Consider the following 23783-nt stretch of genomic DNA (forward strand, 5'->3'; position numbering starts at 1 on the left):
CAAATGTATTAAAAGGAATTCATAACTCACATTTAATACAATACTCTTGTAAAATATTTTGGACAATATTTTTATAATTTTGCTCTCAGACTTTTTTGACTAATATTTCATTTTTGGTTAGCTATATACTATCTTTTTAAATCAATCATTATGTATACTTGTAAAATAAGTGGTAATTCACCAATACTTGTCAATGTAGTGACATTTTTGAATAAATGGAATAAATTTGACTGTCCTATGTCATGTTTTGTAGCCAGTTAATAAAATGTTTATTATTAATATTAATTTTATAGTTTTCTTTTGGATTCAGTTTTTTTTTAAGGTTTTATTTTTAAGTAATCTATGCACCCAACATGAGGCTCAAACTCACAATCCCAAGATCAAGCACTGGATACTCTACCAACTGAGCCAAGCAGGTGCCCCTGGATTCTCAAACTTATTCTAAAAAAAGAAAAGAAAAAAAAAAAGGGTAGGTCCTAAGCATTGAGAATATGATTCTCAATTGATGAGAAAAGCTCTATCTCTATTTTCCTCATATTTATAGTTTTGCTTTTTTTTGGGGGGGGGGGACTCTGTGAGCTTCTCTTCCCCTTACATATTGGAAAATGGCCCATTCCAGTATAAACCTAGTTCAACACTGCCAAAATTATACTGTAACTATAATAAATAGCAAAGAATAACTTAAAAGGGTGTTCTGTTATAGGAATGGGCCAGTATGTTAAATGCTATTACTGTGTTATTTATTTAACCAGGAAGATGGTTGCATGTAAAAAAAATTACTATAAACATAACACAAATAAAGTTTAGAACATTTAGAAAATGCAGAAATATATTTTTAAAATCATTCTTCATCCAACACCTCACCCCTCATATATTACTCTTAACAGTATGATGTATTTTCTTTTGGTCTTTTACAAGTATATACACACACGTACACACATTTTATGATGTCAAAACCATACTTATAGGGGCACCTGGGTGGCTCAGTGGGTTAAAGCCTCTGCCTTCAGCTCAGGTCATGATCCCAGGGTCCTGGGATTGAGCCCCGCATCCGGCTCTCTCCTCAGTGGGGAGCCTGCTTCCTCCTCTCTCTCTGCCTGCCTCTCTGCCTACCTGTGATCTCTGTCAAATAAGTAAAATAAAAAAAAAAAAAACCATACTTATATACAATTTTGTATCTCATTTTTTTTCACTTATATTAGCATCCGATTACTTTAGGTCATTATATTCTCTGAAAACACAAGTTTTATTGGTTGCATTACAGTCTGCTATTTGGATCTACTGCTCTCACAATGTTGGATATTTCTATTTCTATTATAAAGGTGTGAGTAATAAAAATATAATGCCATCAGAGATTGCCCTGTCCTCCACAGAGGTTCCAAAGCCAGAGAGGCCTGGGGAGGGAAAGAGAAAGCGAGGCAGGCTGGGGTCCTGGTTGCTCCCTATGTTGGCTCCTCTATGTCCAGTCTTCTCCCTATCCAGTCTCTCTAAGTGAGGCCAACGGAAGAGCTGCCAAGTAAGTGGTAGATTCCTGGAATTACCACCACTGTCCTGGAAGTCCCGGCCAGCTGGAGAAGCCAGAAGAATCACTATCAATATTTCAGTCGGGTGGACAGCCCTGCCAGCTGCCGCCAAAACACAGCGAGCCCTGGAGGGCTTTGGACAGCACAGCTAGACCCTCGGGATTCCTGGATGGCAAGCTGGGCTGCCTCTTGTCAAGCCTCCCACTAAAGAAAAAGTAATTCGTATGTCGCAATTGAATTCTTGGATCCCATTTCTTACAGTTTGTTTGGGTTCAACTCTATGGATTTTAATAATGGTCTTCCAAAATAATACCATTTTGGCTGGCAAGGCTCTGGATGATACTACATTAGATGAAAGGGAATGGTCCCACATCTTGCCTTGATTTCCTTATGCAGCAAGGAAAGGCATAAAAGCTTCCAAACAGCATTACTGAATGACTCAATGAAGAATTCTAATTGGAATTATTCACCAAAGGAAGGTTGTTTTTCTGTTTTGTTTGTTTGTTTGCTTTTTAGTGAAAAGGGTAATAAAATATAAAAGCAGAGCATCTCCTAATTTCAATTTTCATTTTTGGTAGTGTATACCTTAGTCAACATCACCCTTTCGCCATACTTTTCGAGGTTAGTAAATAGAACTGGTTAGAAAAGAGACAGGGTAAGAGACAGAAAAGAGACAGAAAAACAAAGACAACAGTAACAACAAGCAGAGACAAGTGAGCATCTGCCTTTCGATTTCCCGACATTTCCTTCCTTCTTTGCAGTGAATTTGGCTGCTAGAGCATTTCTTGCAACTGTGATGAACTTGGCACTTGGATGAACAGCCCAAGAGGCCAAATGCAAACAAATGAGAGCAGATCCCCCCTGACCAACATAACCACATACATCCTGAGATCAGATTTCTTAGCTCTTCTTTCTCTAGCCACGCCTCTGGTCAAGACCCTCGAGACATGCTGGTGGTTGGGGTGCTACAACTCTGCCTGAACAGACACAAGCTGCCTGAATGTATGTGGTGCTGAACGAAGGTCATATGCATTGTTTCATTATTGCACAAACTCCGAGGAAAAAAGTGATCAAATTGTTAAGTTGCAAAATCCATGTAGTATGTAACCTTCAACCTTATTTCTTTTTTAAAGATTTTATTTATTTATTTGACACACAGAGAGAAAACACAAGTAGGCAGAGAGGCAGGCGGAGAGAGAGGGGGAAACAGGCTCCCTGCTGAGCAGAGAGCCCGATGTGGGGCCCGATCTCAGGACCCCGAGATCATGACCTGAGCTGAAGGGAGAGGCTTAACCCACTGAGCCACCCAGGTGCCCAAACTCCAACCTTATTTTAAAAATTAATTTTAAAATATTTATTTATTTATTGTAGACACAGAGATAGTGTGTGTATGTGGGGGAAAGAGCAGAGGGAGAGTCTTCAGGCAGATGCTGCGCTGAGCACGGAGCCCACCCTGGGGTTCAAACTCATGATCTATGACATCATGACGGGAGCCAAAGACAAGTCTGACACTTAACCAATAGAGCCATCCAGGTGTCCCTAACCTTCAACTTTAAATATTAGGCCTCTCCTAGCCTAATCTTCTAATAAACTTTTCTGAATGGAACTTGGTACAAACATTTACTGGGCATGAAAACTTTGTGTAATTTTGTAGTTAGAGATGAAAATTTCCTTACCATTTGTTCACCAAAACTTTGTTGTAGGTGCTACCAGAAAGGGAGTATGTTAGGTTCATCTGGAGAATACAGAGTGACTTCCACATGGACTCTGCCTTCAAGAATTTATTATTTGCCAACAAATTAGGAAATCTCTTAAATCTAGATCTTAGTTGTCTGATGTATATCATTTGAGAAGTGGATTAGGTATTTTCTGTGGTCGTTTCTGTGACTCTAGAATTTCCGCATCACACACCCCCTCTGCAAAGGACAAAGTTAATGCAAAAGGTCATTGGCAAAATCATTTAATGACCTATTCACGAATGGCATTTACTATAGTGCCATTCAAATAAAGTTAAATCACCCCAAATTCTATCCCTTAACAATACTGCATCATACATATACTTGAAAGTTACTAAAAGAGCAGATCTTAAATGTTCTCATCACATACGTGGCACAAACACTAAGCAATTAGGTGTGATGGAGAGGTTAACTAAGCTTATTGTCCTAATCATCTCACCATATATACATGGCAAAACATCAGGCTGTACTTCTTAAACCTATGCAATGTGATATGTCAGTTGCAACTCAATGAAGCTGGAAAAAAATTGTCCTTTAACGGGTACTTCTCTGCTCATTACTATCCAAAAATAGCACATAGATGTTCATCTCCATGTCTATGCTCCTGACAGGCCTGGACAGGGATGACGTCTTGTGCGCAAACCCTTATATTCCTGCTCTCCTACCGTCCCCACAGGTGTCCATCTCCCCTTCCTATAGGTTCCTTCAACACGTTGTCATCACTAAATCCAGTTTTTCAGCGTTCACAGCACGCCCACTGTCTTGCATTAATGATTACATTAATGATACACAATTAAGTACAATGAAACACTTACAAAGCAAATCAAGTGTTATGGAAGCACTGAGGTGAACAGATTGATTTTGACCAGGAGGACCATGAAAGCACTAGAGAAGAGATATTTGAGCACAACTGTTTCCAAGGCCAGGACCTGGTAAAGGGGTTTATGTGGAGTAATAGTGAGAAGCAGTAATCAGTGATGATTTTAAGCTTTCAAACCTGGATCAATGAAAATTTGTTAAACAAATGAATTTCTAGCTGGGGTAACTGAATGATAGGAATGCCATTTCCAATAGAATATAAAGAGACAACTTGGTTTTAGACACTTTTTTTTTTTTTTTTTTTTTTTTTTTTTTTTTTTAGGATTTTATTTGAGAGCACACACACAAGCAGGGGGAAAGGCAGGCAGAGAGGAAGAAGCAGGCTCCCTTCAGAGCAGGGAGCCCGCTGCAGGGCTAGATCCCAGGACCCAGGGATCATGATAAGAGCCAAAGGCAGGCATTCGACACACTGAGTCAACCAGATGTCTCCATTTTAGACATTAAAAAACAAATGCATTTAAGTTTTGGACACTTTTAGAAGGTGCCTATGGACAACTGAGGTAGAGATATTCACCCAGGCACTTAACTCCCGGAGGTCAGTGGAGATTACATGGGTTATCTGCAAGTACTCCACATTTTATGAGATTTGAGCATTTCAAGGGATGAGGGTCTGTCACCCTTGGTCTCCTTGACGGAACCAAGCACATCACCAAGCACACAGTGGACCTCCACTATATTTGAGTCGAGTAATAATGACAATAGATAACATGTTTGCCCAGTGGGCCGAGTCAGGGCAGGTTTGGGGACAGCACTGGGTTTAGACACACTTGTAACGGCAGCTTCCTGAGGTGGGTCATAAATGTATTCCCAGCATTAAGGTGTACATGGATGAAGACGATGAACAGGCATCCGTGGAAGGTGAGTGGAATGGATAAATGGAAGAAATGTAAGGGACCTTGCCGAGGAGCTGAAGTAGAAGGTGCAGTTTGGGGCATGAGTCTCCAGGCGAAATCACGGGCTGTGAACCAGAAATCCAGGGTCTTGCCCGGTGGTGGGGGTAGGAAAGACAGCCAGTGTGGTGGGTGGGCGTCCCCCTTCTGCAGGACTCAGACAGGGCAGAGGTCTGCAGTCCAGTGTATAAAAGGCCCGAAAGTTAAAGGCACAATAGGAGTGTAACTTCACGTCAGTGTCACTCTGGGAGGTGGCCAACGACGTGCCCAGGTCCTTTCCCTTGCTGCTAGGGAAGCCCCGGTCTCCACGCAGCATATCGGACTCCTGGCAACGCTAAGTGGCGGTTCCCTGAGCCTCATTCCTTCGCCCCACCGCCGCCTCTGGGGGCTCCTCTTCTCGGTTCTCCGCACTCTTCGGTCCTTCCTCCTCCCTTTCTCCCTGGGGAGCAAAGGGGGTTGCCCAGCCCGAGGCCTCCCGCTCCTCGCCTGCCTCTTCAGCGGGACCGGAGCGGCCGCCTGGAGTTCGCGGGCACACCGGGGGCGGCCGGACCGCCGCGGAGCCGCAGCCGCAGCCGGAGCCGGAGCCGGAGCCGGAGCCAGAGCCCGAGCGCTAGGCTGCAGCTTAACGGTCCCGCGGCCGCGCCCCGCCTGGCGGCGCCGCAGCTGCTCCCCGCCCGCCCCCTGCGTCATGACGCCGGCGCCCAACGCGGAAGCCGCTCGCGGCGCGCCTGGTCCAGCCGCGGGCTGAGCGCGGAGCCGCGGCGGGCGCGGGATCCGGGCCGGGGCGCGAGCAGAGCGCAGCCTCCCTCGTCTGTCGGGCCGAGCGGGCAAAGCGGGCGGAGCGGGCACGGCGCGCCGGGGCCGCCGCCGGGGGGATGCGGTTGCCTCCCCCGGCCGGCGTGTAAGAGAGGGCGGGTCCCCGGCCTCGGGAGCGCGGCGGTGGAGGGGACGGAGGCGGCGGCCATGGCGACCCCCGGCAACCTGGGGTCTTCCGTCTTGGCGAGCAAGACCAAGACCAAGAAGAAGCACTTCGTAGCGCAGAAAGTGAAGCTCTTTCGGGCCAGCGATCCGCTGCTCAGCGTCCTGATGTGGGGGGTAAACCACTCGGTAAGGGCTCGGGCTGCGGCGCGCAGTCCCTTTCCTCCTCCTCCTCCTCTTCCTCCTCGCTCCCCTCCTCCTTCTGCTGCAGCTGCTGCGGGGCGGGGAGCCGGAGCGGGGACCCGGCCCTCCGGCTGCTCGCTCTCCGGTGTTGTCCGCCTGCCGCGGCGCCTTGGTGCCCCCATCCCCGCGGCGCGCGCCCGCCTCTCCGGGTCCCCCAGGCGCCCCTTGAACCCCGTTTGGACCTAGGGCCGGGTGCAGGACGAGGGGTCCCATCTGCAGTTGAAACCTGCGGCGGGGACCACTGTGGTCCCCCGTCCGCGCGCTCGTCCGTCGGTCGGCGGGTCCTCGCAGCCGGGCAACTGGGAAGTTTGTGTGGGGCACGGCTCCGCCTGGGCTGTCATCCCAGGCGGGGGCTGCCGGGGTCTGAGTCTTGGACATCGCTCCCTTATGGCAGCGGGTGGCGGGGGCGGTCGGGTCCTCCGCTGGCTGGCAGGTGTACCTGTGCGAGGCTAGGAGCGTCTGGAGCCTCCCCGCGGGGCAAGAGGGGTGAGAATACTGGAGATCGGGAGATGTGGTCAGGGCTTTAGTGCTTCGGTCCTTTTTTTCCTTTAAAGGCCATATCATTGGATACAAGGAATCTTTTTGGCAAAGAAAAAGCTCATGTAAATATGGCACTGGTGTTTAGCATCTTCCTCTGCTCCTCTCCCGCATCACCCTGCCGCTGTGCGGGCTGAAGAGCTGCTTGGCGGGGAGTCTTCCTCCCCACACCTCCTCCCCCACCTTGGGGAGCCAGGCCGAAGTCACCGACTGCGGAAAGGCGGCCTGGGGAATGACAGCAGGAGGGGGTCTCCGCGGGCGCGGACAGAAAGCGGTCTCGAGTTGGCCGCACCCGTTTTGGGGGTTTGTTTAAAAGGCCGGAGGAGAACGCACTGAAAGGTTAGCTTAACACACAGCCGGAGGTGGTGGGAAACGCGCCGCTGCGGACTCTGCGGACTGCGGTTTGAGGGTCTGAAATAGCCTCCTGCTGATCTTACTGCGAGAAACTCCTGCGGTTTTAATCTCCTTAGGATCAGGAAACACGATAGGAGCTGTTGGCTGAGCCATGAAAGTTTAAATGAGCCTGTGAATTTTGACCATGACCTTACCACTGCAGTCAGTTAGCATGTGAGGAAGAGTGTAAGCTTGCTTGCTGTACTTTTGATTTCTATGGATGTCTGTGTGCCCTTTTCAGCATAATAGAAATGACAGAAGACCATTCTCAGTTTAAGGAAGTTGTTTAAAATGGCTCAAAAGCATCATATTTGTATTTTCCTTTCTCGGGCTGAGCTGGGGAAAAGGTGAACTAGCATATCAGGACTGACTGTGCTTGCATGAAATGATTGTGTTTAAGAGTTGTTTAAGAAAATGAGTTGTGTGAAAGAAGATGAATGCCTAATCCACTGACGTTCTTTTTAACTTCCTGATAACTTCTTTAGCAATTAGGAACGTGAGCTTTTACAAGCGCCTATGTTAATGCCTCTAAACTCTCCGAAGTTTCATTGTAGTAAGTGAAATGGAATTTTCCCTCTATAATGAATCTACAATCTACAGTTATGTCTAATTCTTTTAAGCTTTAAAAATTATGTATGTTAGTTGCTGTTTCAAAAATATTAATATTGTTCTATATTTATTCGTGCGTTTATCTCCTTGAGAGTTCTGTTGTTTTGGTCAGGTGAGTTTGTGTGTGAGCATTTAATGTAGTAAAGCATTAGTGCCAACAATATGCGGAAAAAGAGTGTGCTTTCTGGGGATTAGTCTCAATTCCAGTTTACTTTACAAAATCTTGTAATTATGCATATTTTCTTTTAACCACTTATGCTGCACCTTATGTTTATGAATTGCTACATTTGTTTTAGAATTTCTTGCTAATTGGAATTTTCAAAACTACTTATGGCTTATAAATATAATGTATGGTTTGTAGATGGTACCTTTTATGTTATTTTCTTTCGCTTTCAAGAAAAGTTAGCAATTCTCAGTATAGTCATCCCAAGGACTCAAGTTTCCTTAGTATGTAATGTAACCATGTTATTCTTCGAACAAAGATGTAGTAGGCAAATAGTACCAGTCACTGTGCAAAAGATGACTAAAACTGCCCATATTTTCATCCAAATATCTTTATTTTGAGGGCTTCACTGACATAAGAATGTTCTGTTTCACAGCGTTCTTTTTCAAATTGTCTGTTTTCTTTATTTCTGGAATAAAAAGTGTGTATAACTATGAAATCTAAACACCAAGATGCCATGTGTTTCTGGTGGATTTCATTTTAGGTAACAAAGTTTAATACTAGATAAACATTTTTATATGAACTTGACCAAATATGACCAAAGTCTACAGTATAATATGAGAATAAACTACGTCAGCATTATTAAGAAGGAGCAAGCTTACTGTTGTGTATGTTAGGGACATTTGAGAAAGCTTAGCAGAGAAAGAGCAGATCATTTAAATCAGGATTTCTCCTGAGTTTTTAATGTGACCACAATTAATGGGAAAAGACTTCTTATGAATATAGCAATTTCATGCTTTTATAATTCATTTGAATTTGTCTTACGGATATTTAGCAACAACTGTACATTTGTAGCACTAAAGGAAAACTTCATATATATTTATCATGGAGGCATCTTATATGGGGATTGGGAACCTACATACTTTGGTAAAATGCTCAATGTACATATGTTTTAATTTTTTCTCTAATTCTGCTGACCTTGGGCATGATAACTAACTAGTTTTTGCATTGATGTTTGCATCTATGAAAGTAAGGTGATTGGACTGGATGATTTCCAAGTATTTTTCTAACTTCGAGATTCAACCATTTTTATAGTCCACTGGATTCATAGCATTATGTTAGGATCTGTAGACTAGCAGTAGTTAATGATATAGAACAAAAGTGGCATTGCTATTGTAACCTTGAAAATGCAGGGGCATTCAGGGAATTTTCAAGGCTGTGACTTGAAGAAATCTGTGGTGATTGTAAGAGAGGTGTGAACTAGGAGTTTGTTGGACTGATCCGAATTGGACTGCATTGCAGTCTACGAAGTTAAAGTCTATTTAATTGAAATGTAAAAACTGGCAATTAAGGTGGAAATTTCCAAGTCCATTGTGGTGGTAACTCTCAATGACAAGAATAAGCCTGACTTTGTGTGGTGAATTTGATATGTTACTGCTTTCTAACTTAAAACACCCATCAGTAAATGGATCCCAGCCAATTTTTATTTTAAGTATTTTAAGCAGGGAATATAATTGAATACATAAAGGGAAAAAGACAACTTAAGCAGGCAATTTTGTCTTGTTACATTTGGAATTAAACTAAAAATGATCAGGCAGTTAGCTCTCTAAAATTATATTTTAATAGTGTGTGGAGCATGTAGCATGAGAGAAGCCAAGACTTATTTTAAAGAGATATCCTAAAAGATTTTTATGGAGAGTGAAATGTGAGCCTTTTGGAAATTAGTATTTAAAGACCTAATTAAATATCTAAAGGAATTCATCTGTATAGAAAAAAAATTAAAGGATATAAAACTTGTCGAAAACAAATATAGCATTTAGAAGTAGTCAGTATAAATGTTAAATTCCTTTTGTGGAAAGCTGTAGAAATGTGAATGAGCTTGGCCAAAAACTTTACTTGTTAGGAGCGTTTTGGAGGTCTGTCCTGTGCAAGGACCAATTAGTAACCAAACCTAGAGAACAGGAATAGGGTTGGGTTCAGCAGTAATTGGAACCAGGTGCTTGGGTGCTATCGGGACTTGTCTGTCCATTTTGGCTTTCTCCGTGCCCAAGGCTTACTGGTTTCCTCTACAGGGCAGGAAACTAATGGTTCCTGAATTTAACATTTTGTACTTTCTGCCCCCCCCCCCCCCCCAAAAAAAGGGACTTTCTGTCTCTGCTTCAGTTATAAAAATCCCATGGAGGGATTCTGACTGATCTGGCATCGCCCTGGGCTAGCAGTTAGGAAAAGGTGGAAGCAGCTCTTGCCTTTTGGAACAGTTCCCATAAGAGTGGAGGGGGCCTGGATAGGCTGTTATAAGGCTGGTATCTGTCCTAGTGGTAGAGCTGGGGTGTTTGTCTTGGTGTCTGGGTGCTGTGTTTTGTGTGTTTGGGCAAATGTGCAGTTTTCTGGGTAGAGCATCGTAGCTTTTGTTATATTCTCAACAAGTCCTGGGAGTTGAATTAGGTAAATACTATATTGGAGAACTAGTGACATCTTTTAGGTTTGTGGATTTATATTTGGGCATTGAAAAAAATGAAAGAAGGAAACTAGGTTTAAAAACGAAATGAGTGACTGTGACATGTTGACTGAATGGGATATAATGAGGCAATTAAAATAGTAATTAGCTAGACATTAGATGAAGCTTATTGAATGGAACCCAAAAAAACCATTCATTCAAGCTCTAGTCTTGCACTTTTTTTGTTTTTGTTTCTAAGTAGGCTCCAATGCCGGGCTTGAACTCACGATCCTGAGATCAAGACCTAAGCCGAAATCAAGAGTTGGCTGATGAACCGACTCTTAGACACCCAGGCTCCTCAGTCTCACACTATTTTTATTTCTTCCCTTTACTGTAGAGCAAAGAAGAATGCCAAGCAGACACACAGCATTTATTAATAAGGAAACAGTTTTATGCCCCTTCACACTTAGGATTAGATCCTGAGAAAAGAATACATTTTCTCCATTTCCCAAATACCTTAGTCTGGACTTAAGTGTTCAGAATGATGCCCGTGGCAAGGCAGCGATTTCTCTTTCTAAACCAGGATCGTCTGCTCTGCCTTTAGAAAGACTTTCAGCAAGAACTGTAATAAACAAAACCTACCTTAAGTTGAGTAGAAAATGCAGTCAAGCTGAGTAATTAATTCGACCAACATACCCTTTGAAATACAAATTTTGGAATTTAAGGGAATTAGTGCAATTTGGCAAAAACGGTTTGTGGTCAGACAGATTAGGTTCAAATCCTGCCTCCATCAATTATGGACTCGTTGAACAGATGATTTATCCACTTGAGCCTCAATTTACTCATTCTGAAAATAGAAACGATGATGATTCTATCACAGGATTATTCTGGGTGTTAAGTAAGATAATGTATTTAAAGTCTAGAACTGTAATTAGCACATAATAGGGAGTTAGTAATTGATACCCCAAAATGTTCAAGTTCAGATACAGTTAGGCTGTTAACATATTCATAAGCACCAGAGAAGTGCTTCTCAAAATTTAATATGTGTATGAATCACTTGAGAACACTTTAAGGAATGCAGATTCTGACTTAGCAGGTCCTGGGGTATGGGGGTGGGTCCCCGAGACTGCATTTATTGTGCTCATAGGTGATGACAGTGCTGGTTCTTGGGACGCATGTTGAGTAGCAAGGCCATAGGGCTAAAAATAAAGAGAAATACCCAGGATTTGTCCCCTGACTGCATGCGATGACTCTCCTTGGGAGAATGGTGACTCCATTGTAGAGTTAGGAGAAGGAATTGTGTATTGAAAAAGGTTAAAAAAATTTTCTGACTGGCTCAGTTGGTAGAGCATGGGACTCTTAATTTCAGGGTTGTGAGTTCAAGCCTCATATTGGGCTTGGAGGTTACTTAAATACATTAAGTGTTAATCTGCAGGTGATGGTGAATGGATATTCTAGGGACAGTGCCCACGGGGGTGGGGAGTGTTAGAAGGTAGAATTATAGCTCAGGAGCAAGGTTAAGGCTGAGATGGAGAATGGAGACTTGTCCATGCTGGGTTGCTAAAAACGGGGGTAAAAGTAGGTCTCCGAGGAAAACAACTGGCTTTGAGGGAGGGATGGAGGAAGAAGAAACAGGAAACAAGACAAACTCTGCAAGAAGGCCAGCAGATGAATGCTTCGGAGACCATGATGTTCAGGGATGTACTTTTCCTGACAGTGGCTGATTGGTATGTGTGCACACACGCGTGTGTGTGTGCGAGCTTAAAGAGTTAGAGAACAAATGAATGGAAATAAAGACAGCATTTCTTTTGAGAAGGTTAGAAGTAGAAGGAAGGTGGAACATGCCATTTTATTTAGGGTTACCAAGGTATTTTCCTCACTTCCATCACTTTCCATTCTCATCTCTACCAACCTAACCAGATTTGTTACCTTTTTTGAAATGTTAAAAATACCTCCTAGCTTATTTCCCTGTATCTACTATTATCCACATTTGTGCCATGTACCCCTATGGCAGTTTAGTGAAGGCTGTGGTCCCCTTCCTATAATAATGCTTTTGAATGAATAAATGAAAATACGTAAAGCTGCATGTTACCAAGTTCAGGGATCCCCTGAATTCTGTCCATGGACCACTTGGGAGGTGTGGAACCTAATTGAGAACTCTTGAAAGAATAAGGTAGGAGTGGGTATGGGGTGAGAAATGGGGGAGAGTGTGCAGCAGCCAGGAAGAATAATACGTAGCAGGAATGTGCACAGATGAAATTAATACCTGTTGAGCACACAGTGCTAGTAGGTGGTGGGATTCAGACCTGTACCCACAACCATTGAACTTGGCTGCCTGGGCCAGCCTCAGAGTTAGTCATTTCTGTGCTTTCCTTAGTCTATTCTTCCCCTTCTTTTCTTTAGTCTTAAAAGTTATACTTTGACAGACTGTAAGCTATTAATATGGAGTATTACCTATTAATATGTGTTTAAAACAGTTTTTCCTTTATAGGAAGAAAGTCATTGCATATATTCAAAGCATGTGGGAAGAAAATACATATATTATATATTTTGTATATTATAATATATGCATATTATAATAAATTGTGTGTGTGTGTATTTGTATACACACACACAAAACTTATTAAAGAAAAATGTAGGGATTTTGAAGACAGTAACCTACCTAAAGATAAGCCTTTACATTCAAAGCAATTCTTTGAATACAGTTTTTCACCTGTCGGCCATGGTTAAGAGCTTGGACGTGGTGCCACACTGTTTGGTTGGCTTTGACAAAGTCATTTGGGCTCTCGCTCAGTTCCTTCTTTGTAAAAAGAGATAATAATAGTATCTAGTACAGAGATTTGCTGTATGGGTGAGATGAGTCTGTACTTGTAAGATACCTAAAGAGTTGCTGGCACATAGTAAGTTGTTAATGAATGTTAGCAGTCATTAATACATTTTAAAAAGTGTTTTAAATGAGAAAACGTGAGCAATTATTAGAGTGCATGTTAAATTAATGTTACATGAACATTGTTCATAGATACAAAGTCACGGCTGCAGTTGTATCCTTGAGCATCTTGGAGTTGCAAATTAATCCTTTTAGAATTATCTTTGTGCCCTTACTTTAATTTCTCTATTTTGTTATAATGGCCTTTCTTGTATCTTTAATGCTTCCACTACAGATCAGGTTGTTTGAGGTGTCAAAAATTTCATTCAGATTCATTAGTTGTACATTGTGTTAGCTCTTTCTTTCTTTCTTTTTTAACTTCCTTCCTTGCTTCCTTCCTTCCTTCCTTCCGTGTCACTGTGCGAAACTCTTGGGATGCAAAAATGAATATATTGTGGACCCTGCCCTCCAACTGATCATGACTACAGGGGAGAGAGACATAGATGCAGACTTTATATATAAATAATAGTGTGTCTAGGAATGCTGGGGTCAGACTATAAACAGGGAGGATGAAGGAGATAAAGGGGTTGGGATATCTGGGGGAAGGGCATTTTAGGTAGGAGGAACAGCTTGTGCAAAGGCCCAGAGCTAGTGGTGGCTCTTAGAAACTGCAAGGAAGCCTGTGTGGCCAGAGCACTGTGAGAAAGAGGGAACGTGATAGGAGATGGAGGCAGGGCCTGGATCACGATTACTTGTGCCCAGGACTCTTGGAAGAAGAGTTCAAGAGGAGTTGACATTGAGAGGGCCTTGAAGATAGGGTAGAATTTCCCTTCTAGAGAAGGCAGGGATAGGTATGTATGGCCAAAGGAACAAACTGCTAAAAGTACATAGTATGTGGTCTGGTGTGACTGTGATGTAGGACCTTGCCACTCATCAAGAGTGTAATCTACAGAATGGTGGCCTTAGCCATCACCCAGGTGCCTGTGAGAAATGCAGAATCGTGGGCCTCTCTCTGCAGACCTTCCGGGATGGAATGTGCAGTGCAATAAGACAGGTGGTTTGTGAACTCATGCCAGCTTGAGAAGCATGGCCAGGGCAAATACTTGGTTTCAAACCCTGAGCTTCCTTGGAGGTGCCTCAGAGGGTAGTGGGAGGGGACTGAGCTGGTAGGAGGGGGCTGAGCTTGTGGGAGGGTGGGGGGCATCGAGCTGGTGGGGGGAATTGAGCCCCGACCTCACTTCCATCCAGAACAACTTGTTTTTGTTCTCCTCATCATCTTTTAAAAAATTTTTGGTTGAGGGCACCCAGTACATGCTGTGTAAAGGGCAAATATGGATGGGACAAAGTTGCTGCAACCACCGAGATTGAAAACCACAGAGGTAGGTAGACATGGGAAATGTTAAGGAGATGGTAGAAGAGGTGGTTGGAGGTCAGATTTTAAAGGGCCAGTAGCCAGTGTTTGCCACTGAAAAACCTAACAACAGTTTCGGTGAGGGCCTCTTTAAGATTTACCATAAATCATAACATACGCTCTTTGAAACCATTTCTTACCCTTTTCTTTCTCCTTAAACCTTCCTCTAGTGTTTTGCCCCTTTGCCCTCTTCCATCTGGCAACCTTTCATGCTTTAGGAAAACACTGGACCAACAGAAGCCACTTCCCACCACGCATGCTGCTAACTTATGGACAGCTGAATCCAGGAAACTCCAGACGTGCTGGAGGGCCGCACAGTCCAGTTTGGAAGCCATTGTCACACATAGCTATTGACATTTTACTGAATTAAAACTGAATCATGAGGTTCAGTCTCATGTCGAGTGCCCAACAGCCACACACCCGGGTAGTAGCTCCGGAGCTGGACAGCGAGGGTGTAGACGATTGCCAGCCCTGCAGCACTGTAGAGTGGACAGCGCTCCCTGCGCTGGGGCCTCGCCCCTTAAAAACAAAATAAACAGCCAGAGTCACCGAAGTCTCCTTTGGCATTACACCCTCACTTTAGTGTCCACTCTGCTTCTCCGTTCCTTTTTCTAGCAGAAGTTGAAAAGCCTCGCCTACTGCACCTGCCTCCTGTTGTCCGTCCGCAGCTGCGGGCTCTCTCCCCGCCTCTCTCCCTGAACCAGCTGCAGCCTCGCTTTCATCCTGCCCGCTCCGAGCACACAGCACAAGCGACACTCCTGTTTTCAAATCCAGGGGTCCCCTTTTCATGTCTTGTCTTGTTTTCCTCCTGCCTCACCCCCCACTCCTTCCTCGGGATCTTCCATACGAGGTTCCTCCTCCTTTATCCCGTCTCTAAAAGTGGGAGAGCCCAGAGCTCTTTCCGGCGTCGTGGTCTGTAACCAGGCATGTTTTATCCACACCATCTTACTTAGTCTCTTGGCATTTCATGCTGATGACTGAGAAGTTTTTACCTTCAGCTCTGAATTCCCTGCTGGGTTTCTATTCAATTTCCTATTAGATCTCTTCCCTCAAAACCGAATAGACATCTCAGATGTGACCCAGACAGGGCTCTCCATCTCCTCCTGCCCTTCTGCCCCACCTGCTGTCACGCCCTTCGCCAGTTTCTTCCCCTGTCCGTGAATGGACTACCATCTCCCCAGCTGCTCAAGCCAAAAACCTTGGCACCGGCCTTGATTCTTTTCTCATTATCACCACTACCATTTCTGAGTCCTGCACGTTTCTGCATATTTCTCTCTTTCCCATACGAATTCCCTTTCTCCAGAGCACTATCATGGTCAGCAGGTCTGCCCGTAGTCACCCCTCATGCTGGTTCCATCCAAATTCTCTACAGTGGTAGCAGAATGATCTTCCTGTCATTTCACGTCTTCGGTGAAAACCTTCCAGAGGCTTCCTGTTGCGTTGTGCACAAACCCCAGGCTCTTCTTCTCTGTGGCTTGCAAGGTCTTGCTGGCCTGGTCTCTGCTTCCTTCTTTGCCCTCATTGTTTCCCACTGTCTTCATGACTTCTTCATTCCAGGCACACTGGGCTTTCTCTGTTCCTTAAACAAGCTGACCTCAGGGCAGACACACAGAGCTTTTGCATTTACTTTCCTCTTTGGAATGGTCTTCCTTCAGGTTTTTGTGTGGCTGTCATTTTAGTCTCTCAGCTAAAGGGTTGTCTTCTTGGACGGCTTCTCCGACTGCCTGTAAAGCCACTCGTGTTTCTGTTGTTTCCTCTGTGACACTTCACACCATCGGAAACTGAGTTGTCTCCATGTTTATGGATTATTTCCCCCAACTGGGATGTTAAATTCCTCAGCAGCTGCGGCTGTCTCAGTTACAGCTGTGTCCCTGTACCTAGAGCAGTGCTGGAATGTAGTAGGTGCCCAATAAACACTATCAGAGGACTGGACAAAGCTGGTGTCCGTAAACCGTAGGCCATTCGTGCTCAGCTGGTGTACTGTGAGCCTTCCACAGGAAATTTTCACCCACATGTAAAATTCATTTCTTCTATGATCGAGCCTGATATTTAGAGCATCTGGCTGGCGGGTTGGGCACTGCAGTGGGGAGTGGGGAACTTGCTGCACGGTGGTGATAAGAGGTGTGGGGTAACTGTGAGCCATTGCTAGAGAAAGGGCTTTGTCTGCAGTGGCATGCAAGAACTTGGCCTCGTGCACAGCACAGAGGAGTTTGAGTGAGGAAACCCCTTTTCTCGCAGGCTATCACGGTGCTGCATGGCCACCAAGTGAACACGTGAAGACAATGAATGCCTTTCTAAACGTCTGAGACATTATTGAAGAAAAGGGCACTGCGGTGTTATTTCTGGTCAGAAGTTTGGCGTACATTAAGTTTAAGATTCTGTGACTGATGTAAAAATGGTGCTAATCCCAACATCCTGAATCTCTGTGGGGTCTGTTCCGCTGTGTTACATTTCTGCTGGTTTGTGGTCCCAGCGCCTCTTTCCCGTATTTGCCTGGTTATGTTGGCCACAAGCTGCTGCTTCCCCTTGGACGTTACTTGGGGAAGGATTCTCTGAATCTTAGGGCTCAAGTGTGTCCCTCGTGCCCTCTTGTCCTGATTGTTTGTCTTTGCCATCTGGCAGAGGGGAGGCTAGGGGTGCAACAGACCAAGGCCATTTCAAACTAAACTCATAGCTTGGGATTTTTTGAGTCTCACAGTGATATAAATTTGGACTGCAGGCCCCTGGGGAGGGGGAGGAATGGGTTTATTTTTGGCTTGTACTTACCCTGAGGGTGTGACCCTTTTGGATTCTAGCCCCATGGAAAAAGGGTTTCCTCTTAGATCCCCCAGCTTGGGTCAGCTCTAGGCTCTGACTTCTGTTTGTCTCCATCTCAAGAGCGTCAGAGCCCTGAGGGCCGAAGTAGAGTGGCTTCCCTGACTAAGCTGACTGCTGCAGCTTCCAGCTCTCACTTCGCCTCTGCCGAGCTAACTCCTGCCTCCTCGGTGCTTTGAGGTCTTCAAGAAGATGTTTACAAAATATTTTATTCAGGATGTTTAGAGCTGCATAACTTAGTGATACTCTATTAGTGTAAATGGAGCTGAGCCTCAGAGTTTCTCAGGAGACAGGAATGGCCGGCGGTGAGTGAGGGGGAGCAGGTCAGAGCCTGTGGTGGGCCCAGGGCCAGATCACTCTGTCAGGGCCTGGGGGCCACCGGAGGAAGGACCGTCAGGGAGACAGGGCTGTCCTCTGGGAGTGGAACTAAAGACAACGGGTTGCTTGAGGAAAGCTCTGGAAGTCAGCTGGATTTGGTGGCGGCTCGAGGGATGGGATAGTGGAGGACAGCTCTGGGTTTCCTGGCTTGGTTGCCTAAGTAGTTCTCTTAACCTTCCTGCTCCGTTCCGTTATTATCTTTTGGGCTCTTAGCCAAAAAGAGCCTGTATTAGCGGCACTTGTGTAACTAATAAGTGGAAATGGCATTTCCAATTTTGAAGTTTTCACAAATGTTTTAACATATAGGTCAATCCGGCGTTTGATCGATAACTCAGCATTTGATGTCCCGAATGTGACTGGAATCCTGAAGTGTGTTTTAATGCTCCAACTTTAACTAGTCCTTCATTTTGTAAAAAAATGTCATTTTCATATCTAATAAAGTTCTACTACCAATAACCTATCATTGGTGTGCATTTTTTGGTATTTTCTCTAATGAGGCCTAATAAGAAAGACAAATGAAAAAGTTCATAATCTTACAGGAAAGATAGGCAGTGATTATGTGAACAAGGTGGTACATTGGTGAATGAACAGGAGTGCCTCATTCAAGGTTTATTTGGTGGCAAATGACAGGAAAGTCTGATCAGCTGAAGGAAAAACAGGGTTATTGGGTCCCCCTTAGAGCAGAAAGGCAGGACCCTCACCTGAGCCTCACATAGCCTGGGACCCAAAGTGACTTCCTTCCTCACTGTCTTTCTGATCTTTGCATCACTTTTCATGAACCTTTTCTCTGGGCACCTTGGCTTTTCTCAGCTGCTTTGTGCAAGTAGACCCCACACAGCTTCTAAGCTTACTTGCCCCCAGATCCGGGTCCATGATGGGGGGCAATTAGCCACTCAGATCCTCATTTCAGCTTTCTTAAGAAAGGAGGAGCGACAAAAAGAGGGTTGGTGGCCATAAGATCCAGCCAGCTGTGGCCACAGGAGCAGGCCCTCCTGCCATGTGGCCTTGATTTTGCCCGTGGAACTTGAGCAGAGGGTCAGTGCCAGCTGTCAAGCCTCGAGTGGCACCAGTCCTCCCAACTTTTATGCAGCGACATTACACACAAAAAAGGATTGATAAACCACCCCAGGGGGAGTTCGTGTTCTTTGGGTTGAATCTTGAAGAGTGAATTGTAATGAATCTGGTGAGGAGACTGGAGGAAACAGGTAATAGGCAGGGTCGAGTAGCAGGTACAAAAGCAGGAAGGGCCGGTGTCAGTTTTAAGGAACCGTTGAACCTTTTTTTTTTTCCCCAGGTACTATTATACTTCCTGTGGTCTGTTTTTCTGGTTTTATTCGTTTTCCATTCTTTTGCCCATAATTCTATTGACATTATTTCTGTTCAGTTTGATTTCTTTAGGCTTGTTTTTTGAGGATTAGAATCGTGTTTGCAAGTGGCCTGGTGCCCTGAAGTTCAGAGCTGAGTATTATCTATAGTTGTAATAAACACGCTTTCTGTATGTTTTCTCAACCTGCACTTTGAGGAAGGTGTTCTGTGTTACAACCCACCAGTGACCTCTGGGGCCCTGCGTACCACACAGCCTGCCCCAGAAGGCCCAGGCGCCTGGGAACGTGTGGGCTGAAACCCCATTGCAGCCTGCACACCATGGCGGAGGGCTGCACTAGCTGGAGACAGGCGCCTGCTTTGTGATTTTCCTGGAGGGGGTGGGGAGAGCTCATCTTCTGAGGGGCACGGAGGGGGGGGGTGGCGGGGGAGGTGCCAGCCACTGTCCTGTTTTGCCCTGCTTTTCTCGGGTCATGCGTCCAAAATTGCTCTTGTCAAATTCCTGCGTGCTGGCATCCTTGACGAAGCATTCAGGAGGTGTTTAGCCTAGACAAAAGAGAAGAAAATGGGATTTACTAAGTTCCCTTACAGATTAGAATCCGCTTTGGCAAACGTATAATTATGCTGTCTTTTCTGCGACATGTGTGTTGTGTTTCTATAATGTGAAGTGGTTTACACAAGGTGAACAAATAGGGAATGATGTGGACATTGGTACAGACACAGTGTTCCTGGAACATCGCTGCATCCCAGGAACAGCAGCTCGATTCAAAGTCTGCTAACAAACAGCCAGAGGCAGCAGTCCAGGCAGGACAGCAGGACTGGGCACCTTGCTCATTTCATGCCTGTTCTTCCTCGTGACTCAGGGGGCCAGGTACCTCATTCTTAGAAGTCCTAATTTTGTGGTTCTCTCCATTCTTTGTGCATTTTATCCTAATCTTGATAACTCGGAAGCCCTGGTTGTTCCTTACAGTCTTTCCATCGGGTGATCTTCACAATTGTACTTTTAAAGGTAAAGTCCTTTCTGTATTTAACTGGAATTAAACAATTTTGAAGACTCATATATATATATTTAACATTTTGTTTATTTATTTTCAAAAGGATTTTATTTATTTATTTGAGAGAGAAAGCAAGTGAGAGGGTTAGAGAGTTAGAAGGAGAGGGAGAAGCAGACTCCTGGTTGAGCGGGGAGTTCAACGCAGGGCTTGATCCCAGGACTCTGGGATCATGACGCGAGCCAAAGGCAGACGCTTAACCTACTGAGCCACCTAGGTGGCCGGCATTTTTTTTTTTTTTTTTTAAAGCATTCTGGTGCTGAGTTCTGTAAGTTTTGACCAGTCTCCCTACATTGTGTTTTTGGTGTGTATACAGAACTTAGTTTTTCAGGAATACCTATGACATTCTAATAGAAACATTTGTACTGACCGTAGCTGCATGCCTAGGCTGGAATCCCTGGTCATCGTCATTGTGTTGTTCTGCTTCCGGGGGATAACCAGGCATAAATATGCTTAAAAAGTTTGAAGACACATCTAAATCAGCAGAATCATCATTTCTTTATGGTCCTCTTAGATTTCCTTAGTGGTCCTTCTTTTGCCTGGCATTGCTGTGTCCCACTGTCTCCCACTCCCAGGTATCACGTGTGTTCGTGTCTCTTTCCGGAGTCTGCCCCGACTCCTGGAGATTCCATGGTCCAAGATGGCCTATCTCGGTGTGCTCCAGATCCATTTTACCTTTTTGAAAATTTGCTCTAGCTCTCTTCTGTGCCTGCAAACCTGAGAAGGAACTTTCTTTTCAATGGACCCCTCCCTCATAGAACCAAGACTTCAGGATTTTACTTTAACATGATGGCTTGGAAAAGTTTCCTCATAGAAACAAACAGCCAACTTACAAATGAGTGTTTGGAACACAATCCATTCATAAATTAGATTCTGTCTGCACACAGATGAAAAGTTCAAAATGCTTTGGCATGGAAAGAACTGTTCAGAAACAATTATGATACACCCATAAGGTACTTACTTTTTTTGGCACATGGAGCCAAAGTAGGAGCACAGGAACAAATTTAAGTGGAAAAAAGAAAAAAAAGGTTAGGAGAAGCTAGGGTAACCTTTTGTCTCCCTCACTTTTCTCTTGCACTTTTGGCATCAGATATTTGCATATTTAAAACATGCCAGTGAAGATTTGATCCAGTAGCAGCCAATAGTGAACATTTTTATTTTGTGTTATATGAAACTTCCCTCTCATGTTTATGTCGGTGAACTAGAGACATTCATGATATCATAGGAATTTAAGTTCTAATTAGTACTGAGGGAGGTCTGTCTTTCTCCCCTATACTTATTTTATATAATAATATGTGTATTGTATGTACTCTGTATAGAAAACTTGAAAAATAGAAATAAATGTATTAAAGAGTTACCATAATCATCCTATTCAGAGGCAATCAGTGTCAATGTTTTGATGTGTGTTTTTCAATCTCTTTTAAAATCTCATTGAGATTATATTATATTGTCTGTATATTTCCTCATATCATTATGTATGCCTCGCAATGATAATTTTTAATGACCGCCTAATAGTCTAATGAAGTTTTAATAGTTTATACATTGGTTCCATTTTTTTGCTACCATAAAGAATGCAGCAGTCCGCATCTTCCTATAGAAAACATTTTCCTTTTTTTGGTTGATTTCCTTAGAACAGATTCCCGTTTTGAGGAATTACTTGGTCGGAGGGTATGAATATGTTAAGGCTCTTCTACCTGTTGCCAGATTGCTTTCAAAAAGGGCCACGTGAGTGTATAAAGCTTCTTAATCTTATCTCCTGTTTGCGTATCCCTAAATTGTACGGCAAAGATTGGAATAAAAATATAGGCGTTTCTTCATATGTATTTTTAAAGCTCTGTTGAGAGGCATTTTAGGCAGTGGAGCATATGTGCAGTGCGGGGATGTCTAGTCTGGGTGATGGAGGCGCGGCCTTCCTGCGAGCTCTGTCCTCTACGGAGAGCTGTTTTTCACTGAGTCATTCAGCCCAATCTCGTTCTTCATTCACGTTTAGAATTCTCAGGTTTGTTGAAACAGAGGACTTGGTAATTCCCTTTTTTTAAAAACAAAAGCTGCAAGACCGCCTATGTGCTTTCCCCCAAGTCCAGGGTCTGGCAGTTGGGGGCATCGAGAGAATAGTAGTGATTTTTCAGGCAGAGGACTTGGATCGCAGAAGCTGTTTATGTTTGTCTCCCTTCAACTGGCCACACTCTACATAGCTTTTATTATTCCCAACCCACTAGCATGTACAGGCAGGTTAAAGTCTTCAGACAGAATATTAGGAATCTGTAGTTGGTTACCTAATCTTACCACTTCACTGGAGACTTGACCAGTGGACGATTCAGTTAACAGCGTTCCTCAGATGTAAGGGGACATGCCCACTGGAGTCCGTAATTAGCATGTATGTATGTGAGTGTTCTCACCCCTTGGTAGTCCCGTCCTTGGCTTGGAGCTCCATTTTGCGCACTGTCCCCTCCGCTCAGCATTATCTGATGTAGATATGTCAGTCACCTGTGCTGACTTTACAAACATCTTGCAGCCCGGCAAGGCCAGGTGGGGGAGGTATTCTGAAAGGAGAAAGTAGCATAATTTTTCTTTCGAACAGACATGAACAAGTATATTGAGTATTTTCATGAATAAAATTCTCGGCTGGCTCAGTTGGAAGAGCATGCGACTCTTGATCTCAAGGTCTTGAGTTTGAGCCCCACATTGTGGGTAGAGATTACTTTAAATAATAAATAAATAAATAAATAAAATTACCTATTTTAACATTTAACTCTTTTCCATGATCTTAAAAGTAACATTTTGTTGAAGAGAAAGAATTCTTGAGAACGTCGAAGAAAATTGAAGGGACATGAAGAACACTCTTAGAAGTGAAAATTCATGGGGTGCCTGGTGGCTCAGTGGGTTAAGCTTCTGCCTTTGGCTCAGGTCATAATCTCAGGGTCCTGGGATCGAGCCCCACATTGGGCTCTTGGCTCAGCAGGGAGCCTGTTCCCCCCCCCCCCCTCTGCCTTTCTCTCTGCCTACTTATAATCTCTGTGTGTCAAATAAATAAATAAAATCTTTTAAAATAATTTAAAAAAAGAGATGAAAGGTCATACTTATAAACCACAGTCAACCAGATAAACTGTTATTTCTACTTTCTGTGGATGTGTTGTATTGTGACAGTGGTAACTACAGTTGCCAGTTTTCAGGAGGCCTAAATTACTGACTGTTTCAAATGGATGCAGGCTTTAAAATTAGCCCCTGGATAATACATTTCATTTAAAGTGGAATTTAATTGATTTTTATTTTTTAAAGCTTGAATTAAGTAGAAAATTAAGGGCCTTTTATAAAAAGCTGGTAATAATATTTAACTTGGATGATTACTTAATAGAGAATTATTCCTATCCTATTATTATTTTAAAATATTAACTGACGTGAAAAGCAGAAAATATTGCATTTTGTTAAGGAAGTCTCCTTAATTCATGTTTAAAAGTCACAGACCAGGGGTGCCTGGGTGGCTCAGTGGCCTTTGCCTTCGGCTCAGGTCATGATCCCAGGGTCCTGGGATCGAGCCCCGCATCGGGCTCTCTGCTCAGCGGGGAGCCTGCTTCCTCCTCTCTCTCTGCCTGCTTCTCTGCCTACTTGTG

At 44.0% G+C, this 23783-nt stretch overlaps 1 protein-coding gene across 1 annotated transcript in view; it reads left to right on the plus strand.

Annotated features, from left to right (window-relative positions):
* The first annotated feature begins 5760 nt into the window (after positions 1–5760).
* Positions 5761–23783, plus strand: part of PIP4K2A (phosphatidylinositol-5-phosphate 4-kinase type 2 alpha) — a 172131-nt gene continuing 154108 nt past the window's right edge. Inside the window, exon 1 of the mRNA XM_059404184.1 lies at positions 5761–6135. Coding sequence (XP_059260167.1) covers positions 5992–6135 — 144 coding nt within the window. The 5' untranslated portion in view covers positions 5761–5991. The remainder of the gene's footprint in view (positions 6136–23783) is intronic.

Source organism: Mustela nigripes, chromosome 6 (genome assembly GCF_022355385.1).
Source record: "Mustela nigripes isolate SB6536 chromosome 6, MUSNIG.SB6536, whole genome shotgun sequence".
Lineage (NCBI taxonomy): Eukaryota > Metazoa > Chordata > Mammalia > Carnivora > Mustelidae > Mustela > Mustela nigripes.